Source organism: Centrocercus urophasianus, unplaced genomic scaffold, assembly GCF_019232065.1.
Source record: "Centrocercus urophasianus isolate 14NV4802_14NV808 unplaced genomic scaffold, USGS_Curo_1.0 seq_20, whole genome shotgun sequence".
Lineage (NCBI taxonomy): Eukaryota > Metazoa > Chordata > Aves > Galliformes > Phasianidae > Centrocercus > Centrocercus urophasianus.
Window position 1 is genome coordinate 15,353,704 of NW_024884756.1, and position 27,067 is coordinate 15,380,770.

The 27,067-nt window shown below is 40.8% G+C and overlaps 1 protein-coding gene across 6 annotated transcripts; it reads left to right on the top strand.

Annotated features, from left to right (window-relative positions):
- The first annotated feature begins 116 nt into the window (after positions 1 to 116).
- NFE2L2 (nuclear factor, erythroid 2 like 2) lies at positions 117 to 25,135 on the top strand. 6 transcript variants are annotated; one of them, XM_042822280.1, is made up of 5 exons: positions 117 to 193; positions 19,579 to 19,848; positions 20,006 to 20,098; positions 20,695 to 20,874; positions 22,785 to 25,135. In XM_042822280.1, exons 1-5 carry the CDS (start codon positions 164 to 166, stop codon positions 23,991 to 23,993), a joined length of 1,782 nt encoding a protein of 593 aa, XP_042678214.1. In that variant the 5' UTR covers positions 117 to 163; the 3' UTR covers positions 23,994 to 25,135. The 6 variants fall into 6 exon arrangements, with proteins under 6 accessions (XP_042678214.1, XP_042678215.1, XP_042678218.1 ...); XM_042822281.1 differs by lacking the exon at positions 117 to 193 and adding an exon at positions 371 to 450; XM_042822284.1 differs by lacking the exon at positions 117 to 193 and adding an exon at positions 697 to 801.
- Positions 25,136 to 27,067: the final 1,932 nt, after the last annotated feature.

Genomic DNA, 27,067 nt, shown 5'->3' on the forward strand with positions numbered 1-27,067 from the left:
TGGCTGCACCGAGGCGGGGCGGAGCGCGGCGGTCGCCGCTGGCTCGGCCCGACCCGGGCCGTTCCCGTCTCAAACAGCGTCGGAACGAGAGCTCAGGCGGTGCCGGCAGAGCCACGACAGCTCCGCGCCGCCGTTCCCGCGTCCGCGCCGCCGTTCCCGCGCCATGGAGATCGAGCTGCCCCCCGCCGCGCAGGTGAGAGCGCAGCCGCCACGGGGCGGGCGGGAACAGGGGGCGCCCGCGCCCCCGCTTCCCCCTCCCTTCCTCGCGGCCCGGCGGTTGGGGAGGGGCGGACCGGGCGGTCACGCGGCCGGCGGAGCACGTGGTGCCGCCCCGCCCCGGGGGCAGCGCTGAGTCACGGCGGGGGCCGGGCCCCGCCCCTCCGGTACTTTCCTCCCCGCCCCCCTCGCGGGCCGGGGTCTTGCTCTGCTCGCTCCGCAGTTCGGGGCCAGGTCAGTCCGTGGCGAGGGGTGAGCTCGGCCCCGCCCCGCCCGCTTGTCCGGTTCCTTCTTGCGGGCCTCTCGCCGTTACGCGGCCCTCAGTAGGGGCAGTTGCACAACCGCGTGTCTCCCGTCTCGGGTTGGCCCTGGGGTGCGGGGTGATAAGGGCGCGGGAAGGGCCGCGGCAGCGCTGTGAGGGGCGGTGGGGCCGCGGAGGAACGGGCCCCGCGCCTCTCTGGTGTCTGCGCCGCCCTCTTCTGTGCGGGCCGGGCGGCTCTTGCGGCATCTATTGCGGAGCCGTCTGACTGCGTGCTGCTGCTTCGGCCCTACTGCCGCGGTTTCTCTCAGATCTGTTGTGGAAAGGTGCTGTATTTCTGGATAGCTAATGGGTTATCTATTGGTTAAATGGTGTGCTGGATGGGATTCGTTCGGGATGTTGTCTATTACTAATGACACAGGTGTCAAAACACTTGATAAAAGCACTCTGGAGCAAGAGTCAAGTTCATGAAAGTGTTATGTTCTCATGGTTGTTTCCTTCTTCAGTGAGCTTGAAGGTACTGAAATGACTGAGCCTAGTGCTTCTAGCCTTGTAAGACAGCACGACAAGCTTATCAACTCTCAATAAATGCTGAGCTTTGTAAGGTGAGCAGAAAGTAATCCTGCTCACCTTCTCGTGTAAAAAATGAGGCCGTGTGTTGTACTTGCAGTTAATGCGAAATGTGAAGGCTGGTGTAACCAAGTACTTGAGTACCTGCTTCAATGTATATAAGGGTTGGGTTTTTTTTGTTTTTTGTTTTTTTTTTTTTACCTAGAAAGGAGTCTCTAGCTCCATTAAAAGCATCTCTTTGGTCTGTAGGGCTTTATGCAGGTATTACATATCTGGTTCTGTGACACTGTGTTAGGTTGTCTAGTGAATGGATTGATTTTCTGTTCCCTAATAGTTTGTCCTTTCCACATGATACTGATTATGCAGGAAGTAACAAATGAATACACCACTCAGGCCTGGCAACAGGCCTTTGATTTTTTTTTTTCCTCAGTAACTCTGTTAAACAGAAATGCCTGTTGATAGATTAAGTTATCTTTATAAATAGCTATTTGTCCATCTACGTATGCAGATGCTCTTCAGTGTAGGAAAACATCTACATTTTTCACTGTTGTCTCAGAAGAAACTGAAGGCTGAAGGAGCTGGGTGGTTCGGTCTGAGAAGAGGAGGCTGAGGGGAGGTCTCACAGCTCCATGCAACTGCCTGAAAGGAGGTTGCAGCAATAAGGATGCTGGTTTCCTCTCTTGGGTGATGAGAGATTGAATGCGAGGAAACTGCCTCAAGTGGTACTGGGGGAGGCTTAGGTTGAGTATCAGGAGCCCCGTGGAAGGGGTGGTTAGGCATTGGAACAGCCTGGCTGGGGAGGTGGTAGAGTTGCTGTTGCTGGAGGTATTTAACAGACCTGTAGATGTGGTTTAGTGATGCGATGTTAGATGGATGGTTGGATTTGGTCTTAGAACTCTTTTGCAATCTAAATGATTCTGTCATTCCTAAAATGGCAGATAAGTGTCATGGAAGAAATAGATGAAAATATTACAAGTTCTGTCTTAAGTAGAAATGCATTTTGGTAGACTCTCTTAATTCTGGTGTGCTTACCCTGATACCATGCTGTGCTGAAAAATCTTCATTCAAAACTTCAGAATATCTTTCAGTTAAACCAGTTGAATACAATACAGTGCAGTACCTGGAACTGAAAGGAATGTTGAATAATGAAAGATGACCATGAGAATCCTTTTGATGGAACATCTAATTGGATATCTTATTACTGTACATGTCTATCATACGGACACTGTTCTGTATGTTTTGTCTTTAAAATGTGCTGAGAACTTACACTGCATTGGAAACTGGTTGAAATACAAGGAGTTAGTTGCATTTGAAAATGGGACTTGAAGAAGCTTGTGGTTAGAACCCAAAGTAGGGAAACAATTTGGCTTTGGGAGTTTTATTGAAAAACATGTGAAAGAGACCAAACTGGAATGAAAAAGAACATTAAGTATAAGCAGAGAGCAGCTGGATGATCTCATGTGCTTTAAAGAACTTGAGACATTTTTATAGGAGTGTGTGGGTGGTTGGGAAGCTTTGTGTACGTTTCCCACTAGCGTTCATGGGCAAGAATAAATTTTGGCGCTCTGTCCGTTACTTTTTTCTTTTTATTTTTTAAACTGAAAAAAGCAGAGAGTATAACATTTATCCTAAATAAGAATACTGAAGGTTATGTATCATTCTGACAGCCAAAGCAGTGTTAAAATTGTCAGATTATTATTAGCTATTGTTACCCCTGAATGCTCTTGAGTTCTTGTGTTTTTTTTTCCTCTTTGTCTTGAATTTGCAGAGCAAAATCCTGTCTGCTGCTCTTGTGATCCTGACTGAAATTAATGTAGCAATGGCACATTGAGCCTTCTTTAATGTTGAAAAGCCACTGATATCTCTGTGCAATATGCTGGACTTTGTGAGATCACCAGAAGTGGAAGGAGCTAAATAAGATGTTCGTTCTTTCATTTCCTCAGTCAAGCCTTTCATGTCATTTTTCCTTCTGCTAGTTGTCAATTTTTGGTAGATTTGGTCCTCCAGAAGAAACAGCAAACTCCAAAACAGCAAAACTTGCCACAGTTTGTCTCTGAGAAATGTCTAGGATGCGTTGGGTTTTTCTAAAGGAGGGTGAAAAAAATTGACTGCACATCCAGGAAAAGGTCCGTTTGGAGGAGGCAGAAGGACAGAATATAGACTTTCTATTTTTTGTAGACTTTCTATACAAAATCCACATGAGAAGAGTAGACGGACACCAGCTGAGCCCATGCTTTTAACACCAGGTGTGTCCTTCATTGAAAAGAAGGAATCTGATTTTTATTTTTTTCTATCTAGAACATTGCTTATTTCTTTTTTTCTTGGAAATTAATGAAGACAAGTTCTAAGATGACTAAACTGTTCATGAAAATTAGGCCTATTTGTGGAAGTGTGATGTATTTGCAGTAATTGTGCTGGCTGTGGTTAATGCAGAACAAGTCCAGGCAGGAACCTGTTGGCATGAATTAAATATTAATCCTCTGCTACTGTGTTTGAATTCCAGCCAGGCAAAAAGCCCTCTAGAGTCCCCAGGTTAATCACCTAGTTAAAGTTTGTTTTGGCTTCCACCTCATTCCAACCCTAAGTAATCCATTATTCTAATAAAATACATTCCTAGTGAACTTAAAGCAGTTTCAAGTCTGTTCAGTTTTCTGCCATGGGGCATTATATCCAAATAGGACTTTGTGCCATGGAATTCAATCTCAGGTGAAAGGAAGAGAATACAACACAAGGGTCAGTTAAGTTCTTTTCTGCAATAATCTAGCTTAACTGGTTTTAGAAACAATTCATCTGCCATTACGCAAGTCGTCTTATGTAAAGCAATGAAAAGTCTGGTAGGAGTAGTTGAAAGTCATGACTTCAAGGCTGTTTTGTCCAAAGATGACTGATATACAGCAGTAAACTGAAATTCAGTTCAGGGTTGCTCAACAGTAATAGCTTTATGGTGCATTTGTTCATTAATGTGAACTATTAAAGCATCCAATAAGAAATGAAGACGGCAAAATTATCACTATTATATTTGTGATAAAACATGAAAGGTTTATTTTAAACAGATGCAGGTGAACCATAGGATCATGGAATGGTTTGGGTCAGATGGGAACTTCAGTTCATCCAGTTCCAGCCCCCTTCCATGGGCAGGGACACCTCCCACCAGCCCAGGCAGCCCAAAGCTCCAGCCCTCTTGGCCTTGAGCACTGCCAGGGATGGGGCATCCACAGCTCCTCTGGGTGTGTAATTCAGGTAAAGATAGGCTTTGTGTGCTTCTGACTTTGCTGCCTGGTTCCTGTTGACTGTATATGAATAGCAGTAAACGTACTAGTCAGCTAATAGTGCTCAAGGTTCTCTTAAGTGTGAGGGCAGTATTATTATTCTACAGCACTTCCAGTAATGAAGGAAGAGCAGGGACAGTTCTTGAGGTTTCTTTGCATTAGAGGCTTTTGAGTATACTTTTTTTAACCATTATTAAAAGCAGCAAAGCATGCCATTTTAATATTAGTTTAATTTTGCCACAGTATACATAGCCCTGCAGTGCTTGTTTCAAATAGAAGCAGAGTCTCTCAGAATCAGAATTGGCACCATTAATCAAATTAATATTTAATTTATCCGAGGAATGTGTAAGACATGTAGTAAGGATAAAAAAAAATTATTTGAATCCTTGAAAAGGATTATTTGAAAAGAGGATTTCTCTTCATCTTGTGGAGCCCCTTCTGTTTCCCATCTTCAGCCTTTTTGATAAAATACTTGCTCAGTCCTCTCTGGCCGATGCTGACTTCTGCACGGATATGCTATGTATTTGTATGTGGGCTTTGTGTCTGACTCCTAATTTCTACTGTAATGTTCATTTTAAAAGAGTTACTTCAAAGTATTTTGATATGCTGATCATGGAGATGTTGGAAAGCTTGTAGGGGTTAATAACAGTGTTAATAACTCATAGTATATGGTAAAGTTAGTGCTTTTTTGTCAGCTATATTGGTAATCCCCACTGCAAGTACTGCTTGGCAAGACTGTAATAAGATGGGTTTAAGTTAAAATGTACCCACTTAAGTTTTGTGGTTTTTTAAATATACTACAGATCTGGTTGAATTGTTTCATTAGCTCAGTTTGGATTTCTGATCTTGGCTTGATTACCTGCAGCTTTGATACTGAAAAGAAGGAATATAAAATAACGTTTATTTTTAGCTAAGTAATCATAAAAGCACTCTGACTATAAATGTTTCCTATCTTCCCAGTTAAAGTAAATCATTTCAAGAACTTTGTTTTTGTTGTTGATGCTGCTATAGTACTGAGACAGTTGAGACCTCCCACCCTTATACTTGTCTTTTGGAATATTAAGGCTTTTAATCTAAGTTCTGTGGTATTATTATGAGCAGTGAAATTAACAAAGTGGAGAAAGGAGGAGAAACTTGTTTTAAGTTTGGTGTTGCTGCAGCAAGTTATGTAAGATCAGTTTGAGACGGTCACTTTCAAACCTTTTAAGGAAGTATCCTCTGCATGGCTATGGAATGTCAAGATATCAATTTTTCCTCCCTTGCCCTCACCTCTGCCTTGCAGTATCCAAGTTTTATTGTTGTTTGCTGTAATGGTATTACATGCTGTCTTTGAGTATGAAAAAATCCACTTCCAGAGGCTGCTTGCAAAACAAAGTTTGCATGTTTGGCAAATTGGCTCAGAAGAAGCTTAGTCGATAGTTTGCCTTTAAGTAGAAGTTTGTTTTACGATTAAGGGTGTGCCTGTTTGCTGTGTTGGAAGTTCAGGCCCACAAAATGTTGAAGCAGCTACTTTTCTTTAACAGAGCTTTATGAAAAGTTGCTCTGACTTTGATTTGCTTCCTGCTCAGATCATCATGGCTGTTTAGCCATAAGGAGCTAAGACAAAGGTCCAGGAGGGGAGTTTTGCTTGTTTGAACCCTGGGAGTAGTATTGGTACCTCCCATCTTTATTGTTAAGAGTGGAGCAATTCCTGCATTGCTTTGGCTGTCTGAAGGTTGACCAGCAGCATGTGGCTGGTGGTGGTGGTGCTGGCTGGTCCCGATGAAATGGCCGGTCTTTGTCTGCTCCACAGCCATTGTTTGCTTCATTGTCACCTGGGTGCTTGGTCACTTCTTTCTGTCTTCAGGAGTTGTTTCCTTGAGTTATGTTGGGTAAGAAAGCTGAGCTCTGTCCTAAAGCAGGGTATTTCCAGTTTGATTGCCTGCACTGTGCTACCAGATGCATGCTTTGCAATCAGTTGGGCAATAAAGTGGTGGGTGAAAGACGGTGGTGGGACTGGGTAAAGCAGCTTTAGAATCTGGAGCAGCTCAGCTGGGTAGCAGCTTTTCAGGAGCTTCATTACTGGGAAGAGAATGCAGACCTTCATGGTAGAGGTCAGTCAAGGTATCTGGGTGCAGCATTGCATCCCAGCTCATTGTACTAGCACTTGTCTTCACCAGTGTTGCAGAAGCAGTGATGGATACGCGCCAGTGCAGATGATGTAGTCATTAAACGGCCTTGGAACAAGTGTGCTGTAGATCCTGGTGCAGTCTTCTGTGATTTATTTGACGTGAGGTACATGGACATATTTTCTCAAAGCTGTCGTACAGCGCATTCTTTCTTTTCCTAGTGTAGATGGGCCTTGAGCAGGTCTGTGTCAGCTGAGGAATTTCTGGGACATTGTCCCCCTGATCCTTAAAAAAATAAGTAAAACTTGAGACTTTTCAAGTAAGCAGAATTGAAGATGAAAGTAACATGCAGTAATAAAAATGGTAATAGCAAAATAATGTACCAACTGCTGACAGCTGGTCTTCCAGATTGTTTATACTGAACTCTTTGTCTGTGGAAGTGCACATCATGTTCAGGTGTCTCATACCTATGGATGCTGAACCACAGCAACTTCTGATACTCTGCTTTATAATTTGTAATTTGTTTTGGGCAGTTGAACTAGAATATGATAGTTACTAGTTAATCAACAAGTATAAATAGTTGTGACCCAATGGGTTTTTGCAACTCTTTGGAATATTCTCCAGCAAGACTTGTAATCCTTAGTTGTCTCTCACTTTAAGTTTGTAGTCAGCGTGTTCCGCTTGGAAATCCTTGTCATGCAGTAACTGCTGTGAGCATCTCTAGGTATCACACAATCCCTCTGTTTCTTTTTGCTGGGAAAATGAAGAACAGGAACTTCTTAAATAATTAAACTTTAATGGGTTTGTAACAAATTGCAGAAATATTTTAAGCTCTGAAAATTTTAAATTGAGTTTTTCTACCACTAAGGCCAGAGCAGTATAATAATTTAGATTTCAAACTTAAGCTTGGGATGGGAGGTTTTGATGAATTGTGCATGTATGTAGCAGGGATGATGAATAAGGCCTTACAAAACGTGAATAGTAATGGAAGAATAAACCCCTGTGAGTAGTGATTTACCTTAATGAGATATCAGCGTCTCATTGTCTAAATTAATTGAAGTCTAGAGAAATTGTAGTCTTGAAGTTTTTACTTGCATTTTGCTGTAATCTAGCTATCCAAGTATTTACTGAGGCATGAGGAACTGTTTTGGGCAAAGACCAAAAACAACTCAAGACCAAACCTGAAGCTTACTTTTGCATTCCGTATTTTTTTTTTTTTCCCCCAAATGATCAGCAATTTATTTTATTTTTTTACTTTTGCTTAACAAATCGGTTAAGCAATTATAAAATATTATAATTATGGTTATATCTGGAAAGCATTTCCATTTTCTATAAGGTCTTGTGGTGACTGGAGAAAGTCACCTACAAATGCTGGTTTTAATAAGAGTCTGCTTTAAAAAAAAAAAAAAAAAAAAAAAAAAAGCCCCACAACTTATTTTGCCTAACTGGGGCATTTGGCACACAAACTTCAATTTGGCAGCAGATATGCAGGGCAGTTGCACTTATGTTCTGCACTGTCCTTCCGCTGCTGATAGACAGCCTGCAGTGTGCTGGGATGTTTCACCCTGCCCTTAGAGATTAGGCGCTTTCTTCAGAGGCAGCAAGGTAAGTCTGTTTCTTCTCAACCCTTTCTGCCCTCAAATTGGGAACACTGCAAATAATTTCCCTTTCAATTTGTTATGCCAGTTAGTCTGACTTTTACAACAAAACCCACCTGTTACTTAAATGACAGTTAGTGTAGTTCTTCCCCGAACTCGGTCTCTCTCCCAGGTACAAACGGCGTGCAGAAAGAGACGAAGGGTAAGCTACCTCCTTGCAACCCCAGGTATGAGGAAGAAGGTGCTTTTTGCAGAGCCAACAAAACAGAAGGAACAAATGGAATGAATTACGAATTTTGAACATTGTCATTGAGTTAATCTACCTTGGGAAGAGCTCTGCCTTGCCCCGTCACCACCTCTTCTGCACTGAGCTGGGAATAACATGGTGGCAGAGAAGAAGAACAGAGAGCAGAGAAAAGGTATAAAGATATCTTTGGCACACGTTACAGGAGGCATGGCAGGACCTGTGCGGGTGTTTAATCTGTCCTTCAAAAAAAATGTTTGTGATTATACAGGTGCAAGGGAAAGGGCACATAGTTTGGAGTAAGACTTTTAAGCTGAGGGTATGAGAACAATTTGTTTTCAGGTATTTTCTTTTACTGCACGGTAAAAGGCAACTTACTATGCTACTTCACTGGATGTAGAATAATTAAACTTGCAGTACTTTTTTGAAGGAAAAAGGAAGTTTAGCTCTCTTCCTTATTCCCTTGGCAACCTGTTGTCTTTATCAGTGTTCAACATTTCCCTTTCAGAAGCTGCAGTGGAGTACCTTATCAAGCTTCTCCTTGTGGTCATGGGAGATAAAATGTTGCAGCTCTAGAAAATGTCTGAAGTGCTCTGTTGTTTTCTTGCAAGTTGAATACCCTTGTCCCGTGTCTTCTTTCCCCCCAAATATTTAATGCTTGTTTGCTTATGGGTAGAAGAGATGTATCGATGAGTTTATTATTTGTGGCAAACAATCTTGTTTTGGTCATGGCTGCTGATAGAGTATACAAGGAAAAATGTGTGATTGCCTGTACCTTGTTATTTAGGTACATTTGTCCATTTCATCATGAGGCTGAAGGAGGCAGCCCTATTATAACCATCTGTACAGGCTGTGAGCCAGAGAGCTGTTGATCTGGGTGGAAGGACAGAATTATCAGTGGAGTTTGGAGATGGTAGTGTTCTTTTAAGGGCACAAAGAATTATTGTGTTTATAGGATTTGGTAAGAGTTGTAAAGCCATTTACCTACTCTGGTTCATGTCTTGGGAGATGAATTGGCTCATTTTGCTCACAGAGTTCATAATTTGAGTACTACACATAACTTCAAAAAGTGAGTGGTAGATTGCACAATGCACATGGCTTCACTTTCTTATATGGTGGTGTTCCTTGGTGGATTTACTTTTCTCAGTGGAAGCTGTTGTGTCCATATAAATGATAAATTGGCACACAGACACCTGACATGTTGTCCCTTCTTGACCCTTCTTGTTTCAGTTGCTTAACTGTTTAGGACTGACAAGTTGAAGAGTTTCCTGAAGCATTCTTGGGCATTAATGATTTTTAGAGGATTGCTTTTTGCTGATAAGTTTGTGAATTATAGTACTTAAGAAAATGAACAAATAAAATCTATCTTTGCCTCAAACTACTGAACAACAGCTTCCATCATGTGTCTGTGTGGCTGAAGGAAGGAGAAAAGCTGTACAAACTCCCTTTATGGAAAGGTAACAATGATTTCTATGATGCTTGATGTAAATATGGAGAGTGTATTTTTGGTCATCAGTGCACAGTTGAGCTGTATTGTTATTTACTGAATTTTTTCTTTAGTATGTCATTAGTGAAGGTTGTACGTTGTGTTAAATAAACCATGTAACCATGAATTATTTCTTTGGAAGGAAAATGTGCTATGCTAAGCATGCATCCTCGAGTATGTTAAGATCTTGTGTCCACTGATGAGCACTTGGATAGCAGTATATTTGGGCCTTTTCTGTTGTGGTGGATTTTTTTTAATTCCCTTGTAGACACACTCAAAAAGAAGGGGGGAGGAGGGGCAGAAGGAAAATGAGCTATGGTGGACTTTTCTCTCTCTTCATAATTTGCTGAAGGGAAATTGGAAATACATGGTTGTCATCTAATTTCTCTAATACACTGTAATGTTGAACAGTGTACTCACAGCATGGACTGATGCTAAATAACCAGCATTCGTTATCTATGTAAATTATGTATGTGAGAAGTGCACGTAAATTGCAAGACTCTGGTCCACAAAGGTATTTAACACCTGTGCCCCACTGAGGTCAGTGGGAAGTAGGCAGTGTAACTGCTGGTTGTGAGCTGCAGCACACAACATGGCACAGCTGGCCTCCTCTAGGGCAAGGCTTGCATTCCCCAAAATGTAGCGGTGTAGTTGTGGACTGTGCACTACTGTGTGTTGATGGGCACATTTTCTGGAATTGAAGTTTGATTATAAAAAGAAAGAAGCAGCAAGAGGACAAGGAAAATGTCAGACTAAGTTGGGGAGAAATGTAGAGTGTGGGTCTGATACGACTTCAGTGCTGTTGGGGAGCACTATCATACAAATTGTATCTGAGGTCATGGAAGCCTTTTCACCTGAGAGTCAGAAGTACTCTGTGGAGCAGTGGCAGTTCTCCCCTGGAGTCCAGGCTGCTCCTGCAGACTGTTTGGCAGATGATATCCATTTCTGCCTCAGAAGCAGAGCACTGAAGTCTTGTCAGATGGCACGATTTTCTTTCTGTTCGCTGAGTGTTTTTGTTGTTTAATTCTTAAGAGCATACAGTGCCTCATTTCTGACATTACAGACTAAAACAGAGAATTTTCTTATTCTCAGGCGATTCTTTTAAATCGATAAGCTGCTTGGTGAGTTCTCGGGGTCTGAAAGCATCCTAGCTCTTTGTCTCAGCTTCGTTAGTAAGCACGCAGGAAGTGTTGTGGTGCAGCCTTATGGAGTAGCTGTCTGTGTTGGTGAAGGAGGGCTGATAGATGTGTGTTGGCACTGCAGTTAGTAAACCTCTGTGCTTTTCTAGCCCACGCAGACGTTGCAAGTGCTTGCTCTTGTAGTTTGGCCCACGAAAAACAAAAGAGCTGCTTGTGAGATCAGTGGATGGAAGCTTGATGAGACATACTTCTTGTAACACCAGAGCGTGCAGTTTCTATATGCAGGCTGTCATGTAGCTGTAGTAACCCATCTGGTGCCTGTCCCTATAGCTTGGCCAGCCGTCATCAAAATGACAGCTAAATGGAGGCCTACCAGTAACATCTCATTGGAGTGAAAACTTACAGCTCAAGAGTATAAATAATCACTGAGAGTATTTTGATCCAGAACAGATGCACTCTGTTCTCGTGTTTGGCTTGAAAATACTTTTTAGCAAAGTGTAATCCTAGTGAAGTCAAAATAGTGGCTAATAGGTTATAACCCAAGGTTAACACAACCTAATAAATGTTATTTACAGTTTTATTATGTTCTTTACTCTGTGTGCATCTTTTCTTCCTGATTTGTTTCATTGGTCATAAGAGTGTGCTATAATTTGTCTGGATCATGGTTCCCAGATGACTGAGCCATTATTATAAACAATCCTCTCCTAGATAAACTAATGAGTAGTCTGTGGCAGTGTCCACACATGGTACATGCCTGGCTGGGTACAGCAGGATAGCCTGAAGATCATCGTTTAACAGGTAACTGTTTCCCAACTACTGTAGGTTCACAATATAAAATGAACTGAGAAACAAAGGCTTCAGTGTTCCTCTGACTGAGAGATCAGCAGTATTTTCAGATAGAAATTACAACTTTTGTATTGTTACTTAACTGTAGGTCAAGGATTTTTTTTGTTGCTGTTGTATACATTACAAAATTCAACAAATGCTAATTTTTTTACAATGAAGTTTTAAATTGAGAGGGGAAAAGAGCAAAGCTCTTACTGAGACCAGCATTTCCTGAAATGAAATAGACTTCTGGCTGCTGTTTGAATGCCTTTCAAAATGGAATAACACAGTGCAACACATGGGGATTAGACAGCAGCCAGAAATAAAGGCACAACAGAATCACTCAGTTTACTTGCTGGGGCAGCAGGGCAGAGTTTTATTGATGGATCAAACATGTAAAAACAAATACACTGCCTAACCCACTCTTTTATAAAACAATCCCATGTTTTTTTGCCAGCCTTCCAATTTCATTGTGCAACTTGTGCAATGGATTGTAATTTGTATACATACTCACTTAGTGTTCTTATTGACTTAATCGTTTTGTAATGCTGCTGATGAAAGAGTAAAGAAATAGCAAGTAAATGACTCTATTAAACTGAAAGAGGAATTCAGAATTTGAACGGAGGGGACTGCAACACTCATACACCAGCCAACTATGCTGTGGAAAAGTGATGTTGAGATTAACGTAATGTAATTATGATCTAAAGGGGAAAAGGGAAGAATAGAAGCCTCCAAACTAAAATAACACTGCAATTAAAACATCTAAGATTCATTGTTCTTGACAGTGATGTTCCGGTAAGCAGTCTGGGACTCCAAGAGATTTAGGATCAAGTTCAAATAAGTTTTTGGCTTTTGCATAGCAGCTGGGTTAGTGCTTAGAAATGTGGGCATCATTAGGTTTGTAAAGCAAAGCTCACTGTTATTGGCTTACAGCGTTCGACTTCACTTTGTCTTTTCATTTAGGCGAAGGCAGAAATAGGGGATAGAATACAAGACACGTTTGGCCACAGGTGCAGAGAATAACATTGAAAACTAAAATACCATACAAAGACAAAGTAGTGATGTCAGGTTTAAAACTGTTTGCGTACTGTAAGCCATGCAAATGAGACACTGCATTTGTGCTTTTTTTTAACTGAATTTTTTAAAATGTTGAGGCACAATTTCGCCCCTGGAAACCATGTACTATATATTAAACTCAATGTATAGCTGCTTTCCAAAAATCAATTAAACAAATTAGAAGAACACAGCTGCTTCTGAAGCATGTGAGAAAGTGCCTGAGAGTGTTCTGCAAAGGTGCTGCAGCACTGAGGAAGAATTGCCTCTGTTGTATCAGAAATGGATACTTCACGATGCACGTGTGCCTTGCTGACTGCAGAGCCAGCAGCAGGACATCATTCCTGGTGCTGCATCCTGAGCTAGAAGGGACTGCTCTGAGGCTTCTGTGCACAATCTGTGCTGTGAGTGGCATGGAGGTGGAGAAGGATTGATTTTTGCAGAACAAGAGAAAGCTGTTGTCAAAGAAAAGCAGTTATCTGCCAATTATGTACCTTCTTTTCCTTCTCCTTGCTTTCTGTGATTGATTATTTTTTCTTCACTCACAATGGTCTTGATATAGCGCTGGCACTAGGAGTTTGCAGCTTTAGGGGTTGGAATGGAGGTAGGCCTGCACATGCATGACCACGAACATCCTAAAACATCTGTTCTTTACTGCAGTTACATTCTTGCTCGTTTTATACTCTTCAGGCTTGAAGAAAGCTGTTTTTTCACTCCTGGAGAATGTGTGAGGTGTATCTTGTTCCTAACGGTTTGGAAAACTTGCTTACCATAGCATTTATCTCATGGGAAAACCATTGGAGAAAAAACAGATCTTGCAATCATAGCCCTTCCTAGAAAGTGCCAATTCAGGTGAAATACGTGAATTGATTGCTTCTCAGGGGAGTTCCTTTGTTCTGGTAGGGGCAGTGCGATGGGCCGTGTCCTGGATTGCACTTGCAGAGGAAGGCTGTCATTGCAGCCAGCCACTGTTTGTCCCACTCCTTGTTAGAAGAATCACAACATTCTCGGAAACTTTCTTAAGAATGCTAGACAATGCAGCCAAGTAGTTTTTCAACTGATTTGATTTATAAGAGTAGATTCTGACAATTTGGCATGAATTAGGAGTGCCTGCTGGAATACAGTGGGAGCTACGGTCTGAAATATGAGATGTATGTTAGAAGAAGACAGAGGCTAAACACTTGTAGCTAATGAAATACCAGAGCTTCACTTCCTGTCCTGGCAAAACATTCTAGAGCTTTCTTTCTTAAGTAAGAAGATGAAATTTGCTTACAAATATTTATGTTTCGGGGACTGAGCTTATTTCATTTGTCTCTGTTGGGGCAGAAGAATGTCCTGAGAAACATGGCCAGCATTTTTTTAGCTGGCTTATTTATATAGATAAGGAGTGGAAATTCTCTCACAGCATTTGTTCTGTAAAGTTTTATCTTTTGAAGTCTTTTTTTTTTCTTTTTTTTTTTTTTCTTTTTTTTTCAGGTAAGCTAGCCTTCTGGGTCTTAAAAAGAGGCTGCTGACCAAGATATCAGGTAGCCAAAGATTATTTAGGACAAGGAAGAGCAAACAGGCATCATGAAGCTGAAGCAGACAGCGTCCAAGCTGTTTTGATGTTTGATGTTTGTCCCTGCACTGCACTGCTTGGAGGAAGGTCTTGGCGAAGACTCAGACAGCAGGCAGCTCCACAGGTGGTTGGGGCCTTGACCGTGAGGATTCATGAATCACAGGTTGCTGTCTTATGGCTTTGTTTGGGAGCTGCCTGTTCCATCGCATTTCCAAATCCTAAATCCAGACATCTAAAATTGAAATTGAGCCTCTCTGCCTTCCAGCATAAATAGCATATGACATTCTCTTTTCCCTGTTCTTAAGTGCTGCTCTTCTCCGTTTGTTCACTTCTCAAATTAAATTCTGTTCTTCGTATTTCCAGTTGTAAGGCACTGAAAATTGTGGCCAAGCTTTCAAATCTCATTGTATGTTTGTAAACAGTAGTGGCGGTGGGATAATTTTATCTGCTTTCTGTGCTTTCACTGAAGCAAAGGACTTAGGTGTCTGTGATTGCAAGTCAATTACAGAGCAAAAACAACTAGCTAAGTAGCTTACTTCGATAGAGAATTGCCAGTATGGAAGATCTGGAATACAGAAAACAAATCATTAGTTACAGTGATTTCAGAAATCATATGAAAAAATCAAATAGTTTATAAATCATGCTTGAATAAAATCATTTCCTCTTGGGGATGATGAGGGAAGGATGTTCAGCTGTTGTTCCCACTGCTTTTCTTAAGTGGTAAGAATGTTTCCAGTTCCTCTTAGTCTTGCTTTATTATTTAGTCTCCTACCTTTCATTCTAGTCTAGGAGTATTTCCAGACTTTGGTCTTCACTTCCTGTGTGGTATATTGAATACAGCAGAAATCTAAGGTGCTTTTTGTTCATTCCTTTCTCTTCCTGGGACACAAATGGAAAGTGAGCGGTACTTTTCCAAGTTCTTTCTGTGAATAAGCTACAGACAGGAATGCTTTCTTATCTCTTGTGGGGTTGTCTTCTGTCCTCTCCACTGGATGTATTCACCCTGGTGTGTGGAATATTCTCTCTTCTTTAAGTTAAATTCTAATGGATCATGGGAAACCAAAGAGGCATGACGTGGAAGGATGAGCATTTTGTGAAAACTAGGAAAAGGAAAACTAGGGAAGATTTCATTCTGTGAAATAACACAAAACCAGGGTCTCTTTCCTTTGTTTACCCAACTGCAAGTGTGTTTGCTTAGGAGCCATAAGAGTTAATTGTCAAACTTTACAATGTAGTGGGGGATTTTCTCATAAAATGTATAACAGACTCTGCCCAGATGGCAAATGCTGATATGTAAATTTAAAACATGAAAATTTCCATTGGGGGCCAGATGGTGGCTTAATGTGAATTGTTTAACATTTATGTGTATCTTATCAAAACTGCCTTTATATGCCCAAACTAGGCTGTTGGTATGGTGGGGAGGGCATATCACTAAATAAACAGAAAAGCAAATGGTAATGCAAGGCACCTCTTGCTAATATGAACAGTGGGAAAGCAAAGCTTGTCCTTCTCTGCTGAGGGATGCCCTGTTCCTGGGGATGAGGCATTCAAAGATGAGTTGGAAGGGACCCGGGCAGCTTTGTGTAGTGGTTGGCAACCCTGCCCATGGCAGGAGGTTGAGGCGCAATGGTCTCTAAGATTCCTTCCATCCTAAGCCATTCTGGGATTATGTGGTTGTCTTTTGTTTACAAAATTGTGAAGAAAATGGGAGAAATAAAACCGCTGTTCATTTTCAGAGGAAAAATACTAAAATCGTGTTATTCTCCCCAAAGTCGTAATTACTACTGTCCAATATTTCTAATAAGTACCTTAACGTATTGGTGTATTTCCTCTCAAAATGGCCGCTGGGGTTCAGAGGGGAAGAGCCAAGCCCAGAGCAGGGGGAAGTGCTGCCCATGAAATGCCTCCTGACGGCAGCTGTGTCCTCGTGCCGGGCAGGGCTGGCTGCTCCGGCCTCTCTCGCTCCTGCCAAGGCGGCCACTTCCTCTGATGCAATCCAAGAAATTACACAAGGGAGAAAGGAACAAACGGATGCTTGTGGACTCAGTCACGAGGGCCCCTTGAAGTGCTTACAGTTAGCAGGCCTGGTGCTGTGGGAGGCGGGGACCGAGCTGTGCAAAGCAATGCCTGACTGTTGCTGGCCAAGCTACCACCAGGCTCCTGCTGCACGCCATGCACTGAGTGCAGATCCCTGCTGCTGCCTCCCTCCTAACCAGCCTTCTCCACCCAGCAGTTTGTGTTGAGTCACCTTAAAAATTAGAGGGTGGCTGTTTCACAGGCAAAAAATGAAATGCCTTTTAGTGGCTTTGGAAACATTGATTGCCAAGTGTATGGTCACTGTGTGGTGCTTTCATGGTGAAAGGTAAAAATGCTTCAGTGATAGACCTAAGAAAGAGTGCCTGCACTCACCTGTGGGTGCATGCATTTGTGTGTGTCGGTGTCAACAAGGCTGTGAAGTAATTGGAAGTGGGAGGCTGAAAGAGCAAAATTGCAACATATTTCAGTAGACTGCAATTTCTTTTTTAGTCCTTTGCTGTCCCTCATGCTGGGGCTGTGAGTCACCCCCCTGTGAGTCACTGGTCAATGGTGGCTCCATTAAGTTTGACCTGGGGCCTTGGCCTAATGCCCAGCACTTCTTATTTTCTTGACAAGGGCAGTATCACTGAAATCATTGGCTGAGATTATAGATAAATGTTAAATGGCAGGTTATATTTAAATCAACATGCTGTTTGATGATTTTAAATATTAGCTTACTGAACAGGAGAACGCTTCCTCCATGTAACCCATTCATGAAGAGTAATTACTTACTAGTATTTAAGACTATAATATTACTCTGTTCGTATAGAATTTTTCCAAGCTGAAAATAGCAGTAATCTTTCCCAGTTAAGTGGTGATCATTAAAAGCAAACAAATCTTTTTAGCTTAAAGTGCCACAAGATAAATACATTTAGAAGTTAAAATAAAAAAATAAAAAATAAAAAATAAATAAAATAAAAAAAAAAAAAGCTCCTGACAGGCATCTTTGTCCTGAGCAGAGGTGCAGCACTGCTTAACAAAGCCAGAGATAAGATACAGGGCTTGACGTGGGCCCTTAGAAGCAGTGACATTAAGTCAATGCTGTGCTATTCCTCAGGCAACAGCCCACGCATCAGGCGTGTTACAGTTTGTTCCAGTTCCACAAGCAGTGCTGTGCTGCCAGAGCAGGGTGCAGCTGCAGTGGTGCCTGCCATGCACAGCACCCAAAGCTCCTCAGGCTGTACCTCAGGCGGTTTCACCCGAGGCAGCATGTTTTTCTGGCTAAGGAAAATGTGTTCTGCCTTCCGTACCTCTTTTTGGATCGCTTTCGTATTTTGTGATTTAAACAGAAACCACGCAGCAGTTCTGCTATTTTGTGCAGTAGTCTGCTGCAACTGAGTGAGAGAAATAGCTCTGCTAATTCACAACCTTGTGCATTATACACACGCACAAATCTTTTTAGTAGCATTTGTAGCAGTGCCTGGTAGATGAATAATTCAGAAGTGAGCCCTAAAATCCAGATCCTGCAGTTTTATCCAGAGCATATTGCAAATGCTCCGAGACTAGGAAACAGTTTAGAATCTGCTGCAGAAGGAGACAGTGAGCAGCTGGTAAACTACTGGCCCTTAATGAAGCTATATCATACTGCAGCATCTCCAATTACTGCAGGACTTAATTAGTTCATTTTACCCTCCAATCTGGAGAGACCAAACATTGTCTTGGGCAACCACTGCAATTATTTCAGCTTCTTCATTGCTGGCCATTAAAGCTGAGTTTGGTGTCTCCCAGCAAGATGTATTAAATATGCCTTAGATGTCAGAATGCCTGTGTTGTGTTAAATGGGTATTTCATGTAACTGCCCAATGGTAGAAGTAGTTTTTTTAGCAACCAGTTGAAGTACATCATGTAATGTGTGTGTATGAGCATGAATGGTATTGAATTGTTAATGAAGAGATTATGGTCTGCTCTCATATGGACTCCCACTAACGCCATCGCTGTTGTATGGAAGCAGTCATTTTGAATGGCAGTGTGACGTGGCATTTAGGTTAATTCGTTTCTGTGCTGGAAAATAGTCTTAACAGGGAAGGAAGTGTTTAATTTGATATGGTGGAAAACTTAATGTACCTTGGGTGTAACTGCTCACTGAATCAGTGAAGTCCTGTTTATGTGAAATATGATGTTTATATACTTGTAGTTGCAGTGAGCTTTTGGACTCCTTTCTTAGCCAGTGTGATAGGATGCAAGAAAACAGCTCTGGCAAGTTGTGCCAGTGGAGGTTTGGGTCATGCATTAGGAAGAATTTATTCATGGAGAGGGCAGTCAGGCACTGGAATGGGCTGCTGTCATGGCTTTGGCAGGAGCGGAGTTGATTGTTGATTGATGATTTCTATGTGGTGCACTTTTCTTACAGAAGAAAGCAGTCCAAACTTCAGCACTGAGAAACAGTTTTAACAGCATAAAAATATGAAAAGTTAATCAGAGCCCAATTGATTAACAGAGTTTGACACTTCTTGATATGTGGCTTATACTCAACTGCAAACCAGTCACACTTACGTCAACTGAAATTAAGCTTTGAATTACAAATTTTTAGTGATAGTCTTAATAATTTTAACTAAAAAATAAAAAAATAAAAAGTACTCCTGTGATGTTGTGTTAGGTGGGCACTGGGAACCAGGTTATCCTCCAGCTTTGTAGCACTGTTCTGCTGATATTACGATTCGTGCTTGATACCAGGATGGACCATAAACATTTGAAAACACATTTTGAGTGTGGTTATTGTAGTGACTCAGACAACTCCTTGTGATGTTTTTAGCCAGTTTTTACAATTTCGTAAGATCATAGTGAAAAAAGAATTACATGAGTAGACTTATTAATTTCTGTCTTTCTCTTTTATATAGTTTTTTTTTGTTGTTTTTTTTTTTTTTTTACTTAGGTGATATTATTCACTCTATTGCTTCATGTATTCTATGAGATAATGTAGGAAAGAATACTAACTGTCTAGTTTGTGTGTTGCCTTACCAACTGCAACTGCTTAGTTTCCATGACCCAATGTGTGGGCTGTAGCAACCAAGCCTTCATATGGAGATATATTTCATTTAGATAATTTTGTAGGATTAAGAGAATGAATCTCACTTACATGAGTCTACCTGTTTAATGCAGAATTAAAAAGCCTTCTTATTGTTTTAAACCAGTTCTACTGGGGAGGAGGCTTGCTTCAAAACAGCGTTTCTATTACAGGACATGAACTTGATTGACATCCTTTGGAGGCAAGATATAGACCTTGGGGCAAGGCGTGAAGTTTTTGATTTTAGTCAACGACAGAAGGAGTATGAACTCGAGAAACAGAAGAAACTTGAAAAGGAAAGACAAGAGCAGCTCCAGAAAGAGCGGGAGAAAGCCTTGCTGGCTCAGCTGGTGTTAGACGAGGAGACAGGTGAATTTGTTCCAGCTCAGCCAGCTCAGCACATTCAGTCAGAAAACACTGAACCACCGATCAGTTTTTCACAGGTAAATTCTGTGTTTGTGTGTTTAAACCTTTTTTCCATCCACAGGAAGGTGTAATGCTAGTGGTTGCCTAAAATGAATTTGCGTTTGTTGCTGTAATGGAAGATTGTTCAGTTATTCAGAGATGCAATAACATTTTTTTCATGACTTTCCTATTTAGAGCACAGATACTTCAAAACCAGAAGAGGCCTTGTCCTTTGATGACTGCATGCAGCTCTTGGCAGAAGCATTCCCATTCATAGACGACAATGAGGTAAACGCTCAGTGCAGCAGTTCCGTGGGTGGTGTGCCAGGGGATCAGTTTCGTATTTTCTCATACCAGCATTTGTCTGCACTGTAATATTCATTTGTGATATGAGTTGAGTGCTGTCCCCAAGCCATCTGTAACTGGAATAAAGCCATGTTGTGGGCCTGAACTTGGGCTGTATCAGGAGCAGGTGGTGTGCCATGGTGCTCTTGTATTCCTTGTGCTTACTGAGTCCTGCAGGACATTTTGCTGGCCTGGCTGCCATCAGCCAGTGTTACTGCAAATAGCAGAGTGTTACAGTTTGTTGCGATGAGCTTAGTTCAGCTCTCTGGAATTGGTGTATTTGGACTGCTTTACTTTGATGCACAGATCCAGACTGGTAAGTAGAAATAAGCCTTTCATCATTCAGTTCGTGCTTCTTCCTGTTTCTGTCCTTAATGTGAAAACTCCTTTCAGGGGAATACTTTTATATTATTTCATTATGTTCAGTAAATGCTTTTGTTAAGAAATGCCTATTTATTCTGCAGAAAAGGTGAAACAGCAAGAGGAGACTTTTTGCTTTGGAAGATTCTAAGTGTATGTTTGTTTGTTCAACGCTCCAGGCTTCTCCAGCTGCATTTCAATCACTGGTTCCTGATCAGATTGATAGTGACCCAGTCTTCATTTCTTCTAATCAAACTCAGCCACCCAACTCACCTGGTATAGTTCCACTTACTGATGCAGAGAATATGCAGAACATAGAGCAAGTTTGGGAAGAGTTATTGTCCCTTCCAGAGTTACAGGTAAAAGTTTTGTATAATAATCATATGGGGGAAAAAAAAAAAAAAAAAAAAAAAATAGCAAGGTATGGGATACAACAGCATCTCAACCAATGGCAATTATGACTAACTTGTTGCATTTTACGATGTAGACATAATAGGTCTGTAACTCAGTATGAACTTTACTTTTTAAAAAGTAATATATTGAAGAATGTATAACAGGAAGGAAACAGTTCTTTATCAGGGTGCCTTAATAAGACAATCTGTCTTCCATATCAGAACTTCTTCATGTTTGACAAATGATTGTTTGCATCTGTATGCAACCTGTTACAGCACAATCATGATGGAAATATGAGCTGATTAAAAATAGATGCTTCTGAATTATGGAACTGCAGCATAAATTGTTTCTGCAGGCATTATTATGAATGAGGTTTTTTTCCTAGTATTTAAGCATTTTGAGTGCAAAAGTAATCATTATTATTTACATAAATTTTACCTAAGAAAAGGGTTTGTATAAATAATAGTAGAACGTAAGGTAGATATCTAGCTACACTTGGCTCTTCTGCTTATCTCTTGTTTAACAACTTAAGTATGTATTTGTTGGTAGAAACTACTTATATAATGTACGTGAACTGAGTATTTCAAGGGAACAAAGACAGCTAAAAGTCACTGATGTATTACTAAGTTGTATATTGTAGAGTGCATCTAGTTAGGTTTTTTTTTTTTTTTTTTAATCTTTTACTTCCTTTATCTATTTTTTAATATTAAAAAAGGAGAAAAAAAAAAAAAAAAAAAACAACAACAGTGGGAACCTTTTATTTCCTGCCATTCTACTTTTTCTCTTGTTCTTTCTCTATATTTCAAATTTTTCCTAGTCTTTACTACTGTGGTATGCCTAAAAGCCACCACATAGGTAACAAGGAGGACTAGCTTTGAAAAGGCAGCTGAAAAGATATTAAGAAACCAAGCCAAAATTATTAATCCTGTATATTAATTGAATAATCTTCTGATTGAGATAATTAAATTGAGGCTATTGCTATCTGTGAACTATGTTTGAAAGGGAATTCAAGAGCTCTCAAATTTGAAGCCTTAGCTTAAGTTTTGCATGCTCTCTGGTTGAATAGTCAGCGTGTGGTCCCTCCTTAAGAGAAACAGGAACATTGTGGTAGTTGCCTAATTCTTTGTGGAAAGCAGGGACACTTACTTCAGTTTCAGTTAAGAAACTGCCACTCTGTTGGAAAGAGAGTTGGTTTTGTAGCCAATGAAACCAATGTAATCATCTTATACACACACTAATGTTAGCCAGCTTTCCTAGAAGCATGTGGGATGAGTTAACGTTAATAAGGGCTCACAGGTTTTCTTTTTCACTTTCCGGAGAATTACATTTCTCTGTAATTCACTGCTTCATTCAGTGAACCCTGAAACAATCTTGTCTTTCAAGGAAAAGAAATCATCACATAAAATTGAAGATGGCTAAAAATAGTTTGCTATGAGTGCTCAGTAAGCCTCATTCAGTATTCTTAAATTTACTGAAGTGAGGCCATTACTAGCAGTGATGCCTGTGAGAATTTCGGACCTGACAGCTCCAGAATCCCCCCCTGCGATTTGGCAGAGCAGGAGTGCAGTTTCCATGTATCAGTGTGTTGGGATGGATCTCTTCTTCAGCACCTTGTTATGAATTTGAGGGGCTCCACAGTCTTTTTCCAAATAGCTTTGTCCAGGATAAGTTGCTTCATATTTTGCTTGGGTGTCTATTCTTCCTAGATTGTCTCCCCATGGTGCAATTATGTTGTAGTCATCTAGGTTACAGCAGTGTTACAATACCCATGTACGTGTTAATGACTAAAATAATTAATAGTTGTGGATTCTATAAAAATATTTCATGATCAATTAGTCTTGTGTTGTTCAACTCCTCTCTTACACTTCCCATGTAGTGTCTAAACATTGAAAATGACAACCTGTCTGAAGTAAGCACAATCACAAGCCCTGAAACCAAGCCAGCGGAGATGCACAACAGCTATAATTACTACAATTCATTACCCATCGTGAAAAAAGATGTTAACTGTGGTCCAGATTTCCTGGAGAATATCGAGGGCCCTTTCTCCAGCATTTTGCAGCCAGAAAACAGCAGCCAGCTGAACGTGAACTCTTTAAATAACACACTGACTTCGAGCTCTGATTTCTGTGAGGATTTCTATACCAGTTTTATTTGTGCAAAGGGGGACAGTGACACAGTAACAACAAACGCTATCAGTCAGTCACTTGCAGATATTTTAAGTGAACCTATTGATCTTTCTGATTTCCCACTGTGGAGAGCTTTTAACGATGACCACTCAGGAACTGTGCCAGAGTGTAATGATTCTGACTCTGGTATTTCACTGAATGCAAATTCTAGTGTAGCATCACCCGAACACTCTGTTGAATCATCTACCTGTGGAGATAAGACTTCTGGTTGTAGCGATTCTGAAATGGAAGACGTGGACAGTTCTCCTGGAAGTGTGCCACAGAGCAATGCTAGCATGTACTCACTGCAGTTCCCTGATCAAATGCTTCCTTCTGTGGAGCCAGGCACTCAAAAAGGCAGCTTGCAACATATGGACACACCAAAGAAAGACCCTCCTGCTGCCCCAGGCCACCCCAAAGCTCCGTTCACAAAAGATAAACCTTCGGGCCGTCTTGAAGCTCATCTCACAAGAGATGAGCAAAGAGCAAAAGCTCTGCAGATCCCTTTTCCGGTAGAAAAAATCATCAATCTCCCTGTTGATGACTTCAATGAAATGATGTCTAAGGAGCAGTTCAGCGAAGCCCAGCTTGCACTTATTCGAGATATACGCAGGAGAGGCAAGAATAAAGTGGCCGCTCAGAACTGCCGTAAGAGAAAACTGGAAAACATAGTGGAACTGGAGCACGATTTGAGTCACCTGAAAGATGAGAGAGAGAAATTGCTTAAAGAAAAAGGAGAGAATGACAAAAGCCTTCGTCAAATGAAAAAGCAATTAACCACCTTATATGTTGAGGTCTTCAGCATGCTACGTGATGAAGATGGAAAGTCTTACTCTCCTAGTGAATACTCACTGCAGCAAACTAGAGATGGCAATATCTTCCTTGTTCCTAAAAGCAGAAAGGCAGAGACTAAACTTTGAAGAGCAGCATGGCTGGCTGGTGTTCCCCGAGTTACTATTTTTGTATCGTTAATAGCTTTTACTGTGAGGTGGAATGCAGAATTAGGTAATATTTTTCAAGTAATTCTATGCAATGATGATTTGAAAATTAATATTTAAGTTTATGAAAGGTGCAAGTTCAAAACTAATTGTGTAATGCAGATGTATGTATGCAAAATTTGTAATCTCACTTTTATAACAGGCATTTCCTTCTTTTAGCACCATTTTAACTAGTTTCCATACATGTAAATATTTAAAGATACCGTATTTATATACTGTTCTTATCTCCTGTTATATTCATAGATTTGATAGAGAAGAATAATTCTAGCCTCCTAAATCTAATTTCTTGCAAGATAAACAGTATGGCTTCTTACTTTTTTTGTAAAAGAAAAAAATGCAATAGCGTTTGTTTCCAATTTTTATAAATGCTTTATATTTAATGTATGGTTTTAATTTAGTGTCGAGCTGATACTCATTGTTTGATTTTGATTCATCTTACCATTTCATTAAACTTTTTATTGTTGTTGTTGTTATTATTTTTCATGCCGTAGGCATTTATTTCCCTACAGTAGGTTAAGTGCCGATTCAGATATCCTCACTGGTTTTCCAAGATAAGTCTTCATGCAACAAATACGCTTAACGAGCAGAGATGTATTGCACAGCACTGTCAGCATTATTCATGTTCCCCGTAACTTTAACTACCATGTGGAAGGATTGTGTAACAAATTTGTTTCAAGCCTATGCTAAGTTTATATAATTTGTTTTGCTCTCAGAACACTATTTATAAGCTCATGATGAGATCTCCTCCAAAGGCATTAGAATCTGTTAATTAAAAAGTGTCAGCATTATGTATTTTTCCAACTAATAAATTCTGTATACCTTTCAGTAATTTTTCTAGAAATTCATTATGCTAGAATTTTCTAGAAATTCATTATCTCTGACTGATCAGCAGGCATCATTTGTCGCTGCTGTGCTGTTTGAAGTCGTGGAAAAAGATATCCCAAGGGCTGAGCAATGCACTCTTTGGAACCTGTGCTCAGTTTGTTGAAAAAATGTTGTGATGTTTGAAGTTATGAGTTACAAGAGATGAAAAATGGGGCAAATAAACCACAGTGTTTCACTTACTCCTCCACTGGACTCATTGTACTTGATCATTGTGGATCTTTCTAAATACTGAAAAGGCATAATTTGAAATAGATGTTGAAATGAATGTTAAAAGCTGTATCACCTTCCCTGTGGAACTTCTAAAAGGAACGTTTGAAATGTTTTTTCTGCCACTGGGGCTGTTTCAAGATTAGTTTAGGTATATTTTGTTACCATGCATACATTTGTTTAGTACGCTAAGCATTGAGCCATTCTGCAAGTTTTGCTAGACCTATTGAACATGTCTCTAAAAAGAAACTAATTTTTAAGTTGAAGAGCTTTTGGCAATCAGCCTTGTTTCCCACGTGAAAGTGTTGTGAAACTGCAACTGCAGTGGGCAGGGCTCGTGTTCCAAAAGAGGAAGGGTAGGGGGCTAGGACAGAAAGCCCTGGTTTTGATTAGTGCTTCTCTATCAGGGGATGCTGTGGAGCTTCTCCTTTCTTCCACTTGTTCTCCACTGTTCTCACACAACTCCGGAGGCTCTGTAAGCTCCCTTTCCTGAATATTAATAACTAGTTTAGGACCGACTGTGGTGTAGCTGTCTGTTTGGCTTTTCCTTGAATGCACTAAATTTAACAAGCGTTTTGTTGTCCAGTTAGTCACAGTAATAATAGCAGAGTAATCCTTTGTTATCAGCTTTTGTTTTCATTACTCCCCAAAATTTTGTATCTACGCTTTGTGAGCCGGTCATTCACCCTCTGTTATCTTATTTACAGATTCTGCATAGCAGAGGCCTTTCTGCTACCTGGTGCCAACATGCACACAGTCTCTATTGCGCTTCAGCTGAAGTGTGACGTTAGCTAACCAGAGAAGAGCCAGGAGTAGGAAAGCAGATCTGTTCCAACAGCTTTACCAAGAAGGTAGTTGTATCCCAGGGCTGGATGATGCTAGGAACCCTGCTCCTATTGATTATATCCTATTGGAAAGAGTGCAGCCAAGTACCAGTACCAGGAGACAGTCTCCAGCTGACAGAGACTCCAGGTGCCTACCCATAAAGAACTAGAGCACAGGTAATGGTTTCACACAACTTCTCATGCTTGTTACTTACTTTCCAAAGTTTGGTCCTGCCCTACAGGTGTTTGTATCTGAGGCAGCAGATGCAGTGAAGTCAGCAGGAGTCAATAAGTACAGGCCAATAAGTACAAGACAATTTCAATTTCAACTTATTTCTTACAATTTTTTTTTTTTTTTTTTTTGAGTCAGGATATTCACCTTAATGCTGTGAAAACTGTTTCTGCTTTTAGAACCACATTAAATGCATTTCATATAGCTAAATAAGTCTAAATGTTATGCTAGGAAACAAGGATTGCACTTGTGCTGGTAAAAATCTGAACCATCATATCTGCAGTCAGTAGGAAGAGTAGCCCTTGAGCAAGAATGGTAGTTTCCACTCTTACAATTATTCTTCCCTTTTCTATAAATAACGCATTCTCAAAAGCAGCTATGAGCAGGTCAGTATCTGATGCTGGAAAAATACTATCCTAACTTTCAATCTTATCTAACACAGCTGAAGAGTAACAGAGATTATCCCCACAGGCACGTCTCTTTTTTTCTTCTGACAGAATACAAGCTATTAAGCCTTGAGAAACTGTACCAAGAGAATCCTGCTGGCAAGGTGCTCTCATTTGCACTATTAGTCCTCACACTAAGGTAAATCTGGAGAGGCCTGGCTGCACTTTGATGTGGCCCAACCACAGATTTCTTGTGGCCATTTCCTGTAGTGATGCAGATCCTTAAAACAGCCTGGGCTGATTTGTCAGCTCACTGCTACCAAAAGTGGAAGGACTGTCAAAAGTTTCCCTCTCCGTCTTCTCCACTGTCTGCACATGGCTGCTTGTTCCCAACCACACCCTGAACTGTTACACAGCAATTTGGGTCTTTCACTCTTCAGAAAACTGGTGCAACAAAGCAGC

Bases quoted from the DNA above. Each gene is read 5' to 3' on its own strand.
- NFE2L2 (XM_042822278.1), top strand. From the start codon at position 14,372: ATGTTTGATGTTTGTCCCTGCACTGCACTGCTTGGAGGAAGGTCTTGG. The intron at 19,849-20,005 runs GTAAATTCTGTG...TTTCCTATTTAG, and splicing joins CACCGATCAGTTTTTCACAG to AGCACAGATACTTCAAAACC. The intron at 20,099-20,694 runs GTAAACGCTCAG...TCAACGCTCCAG, and splicing joins CATTCATAGACGACAATGAG to GCTTCTCCAGCTGCATTTCA.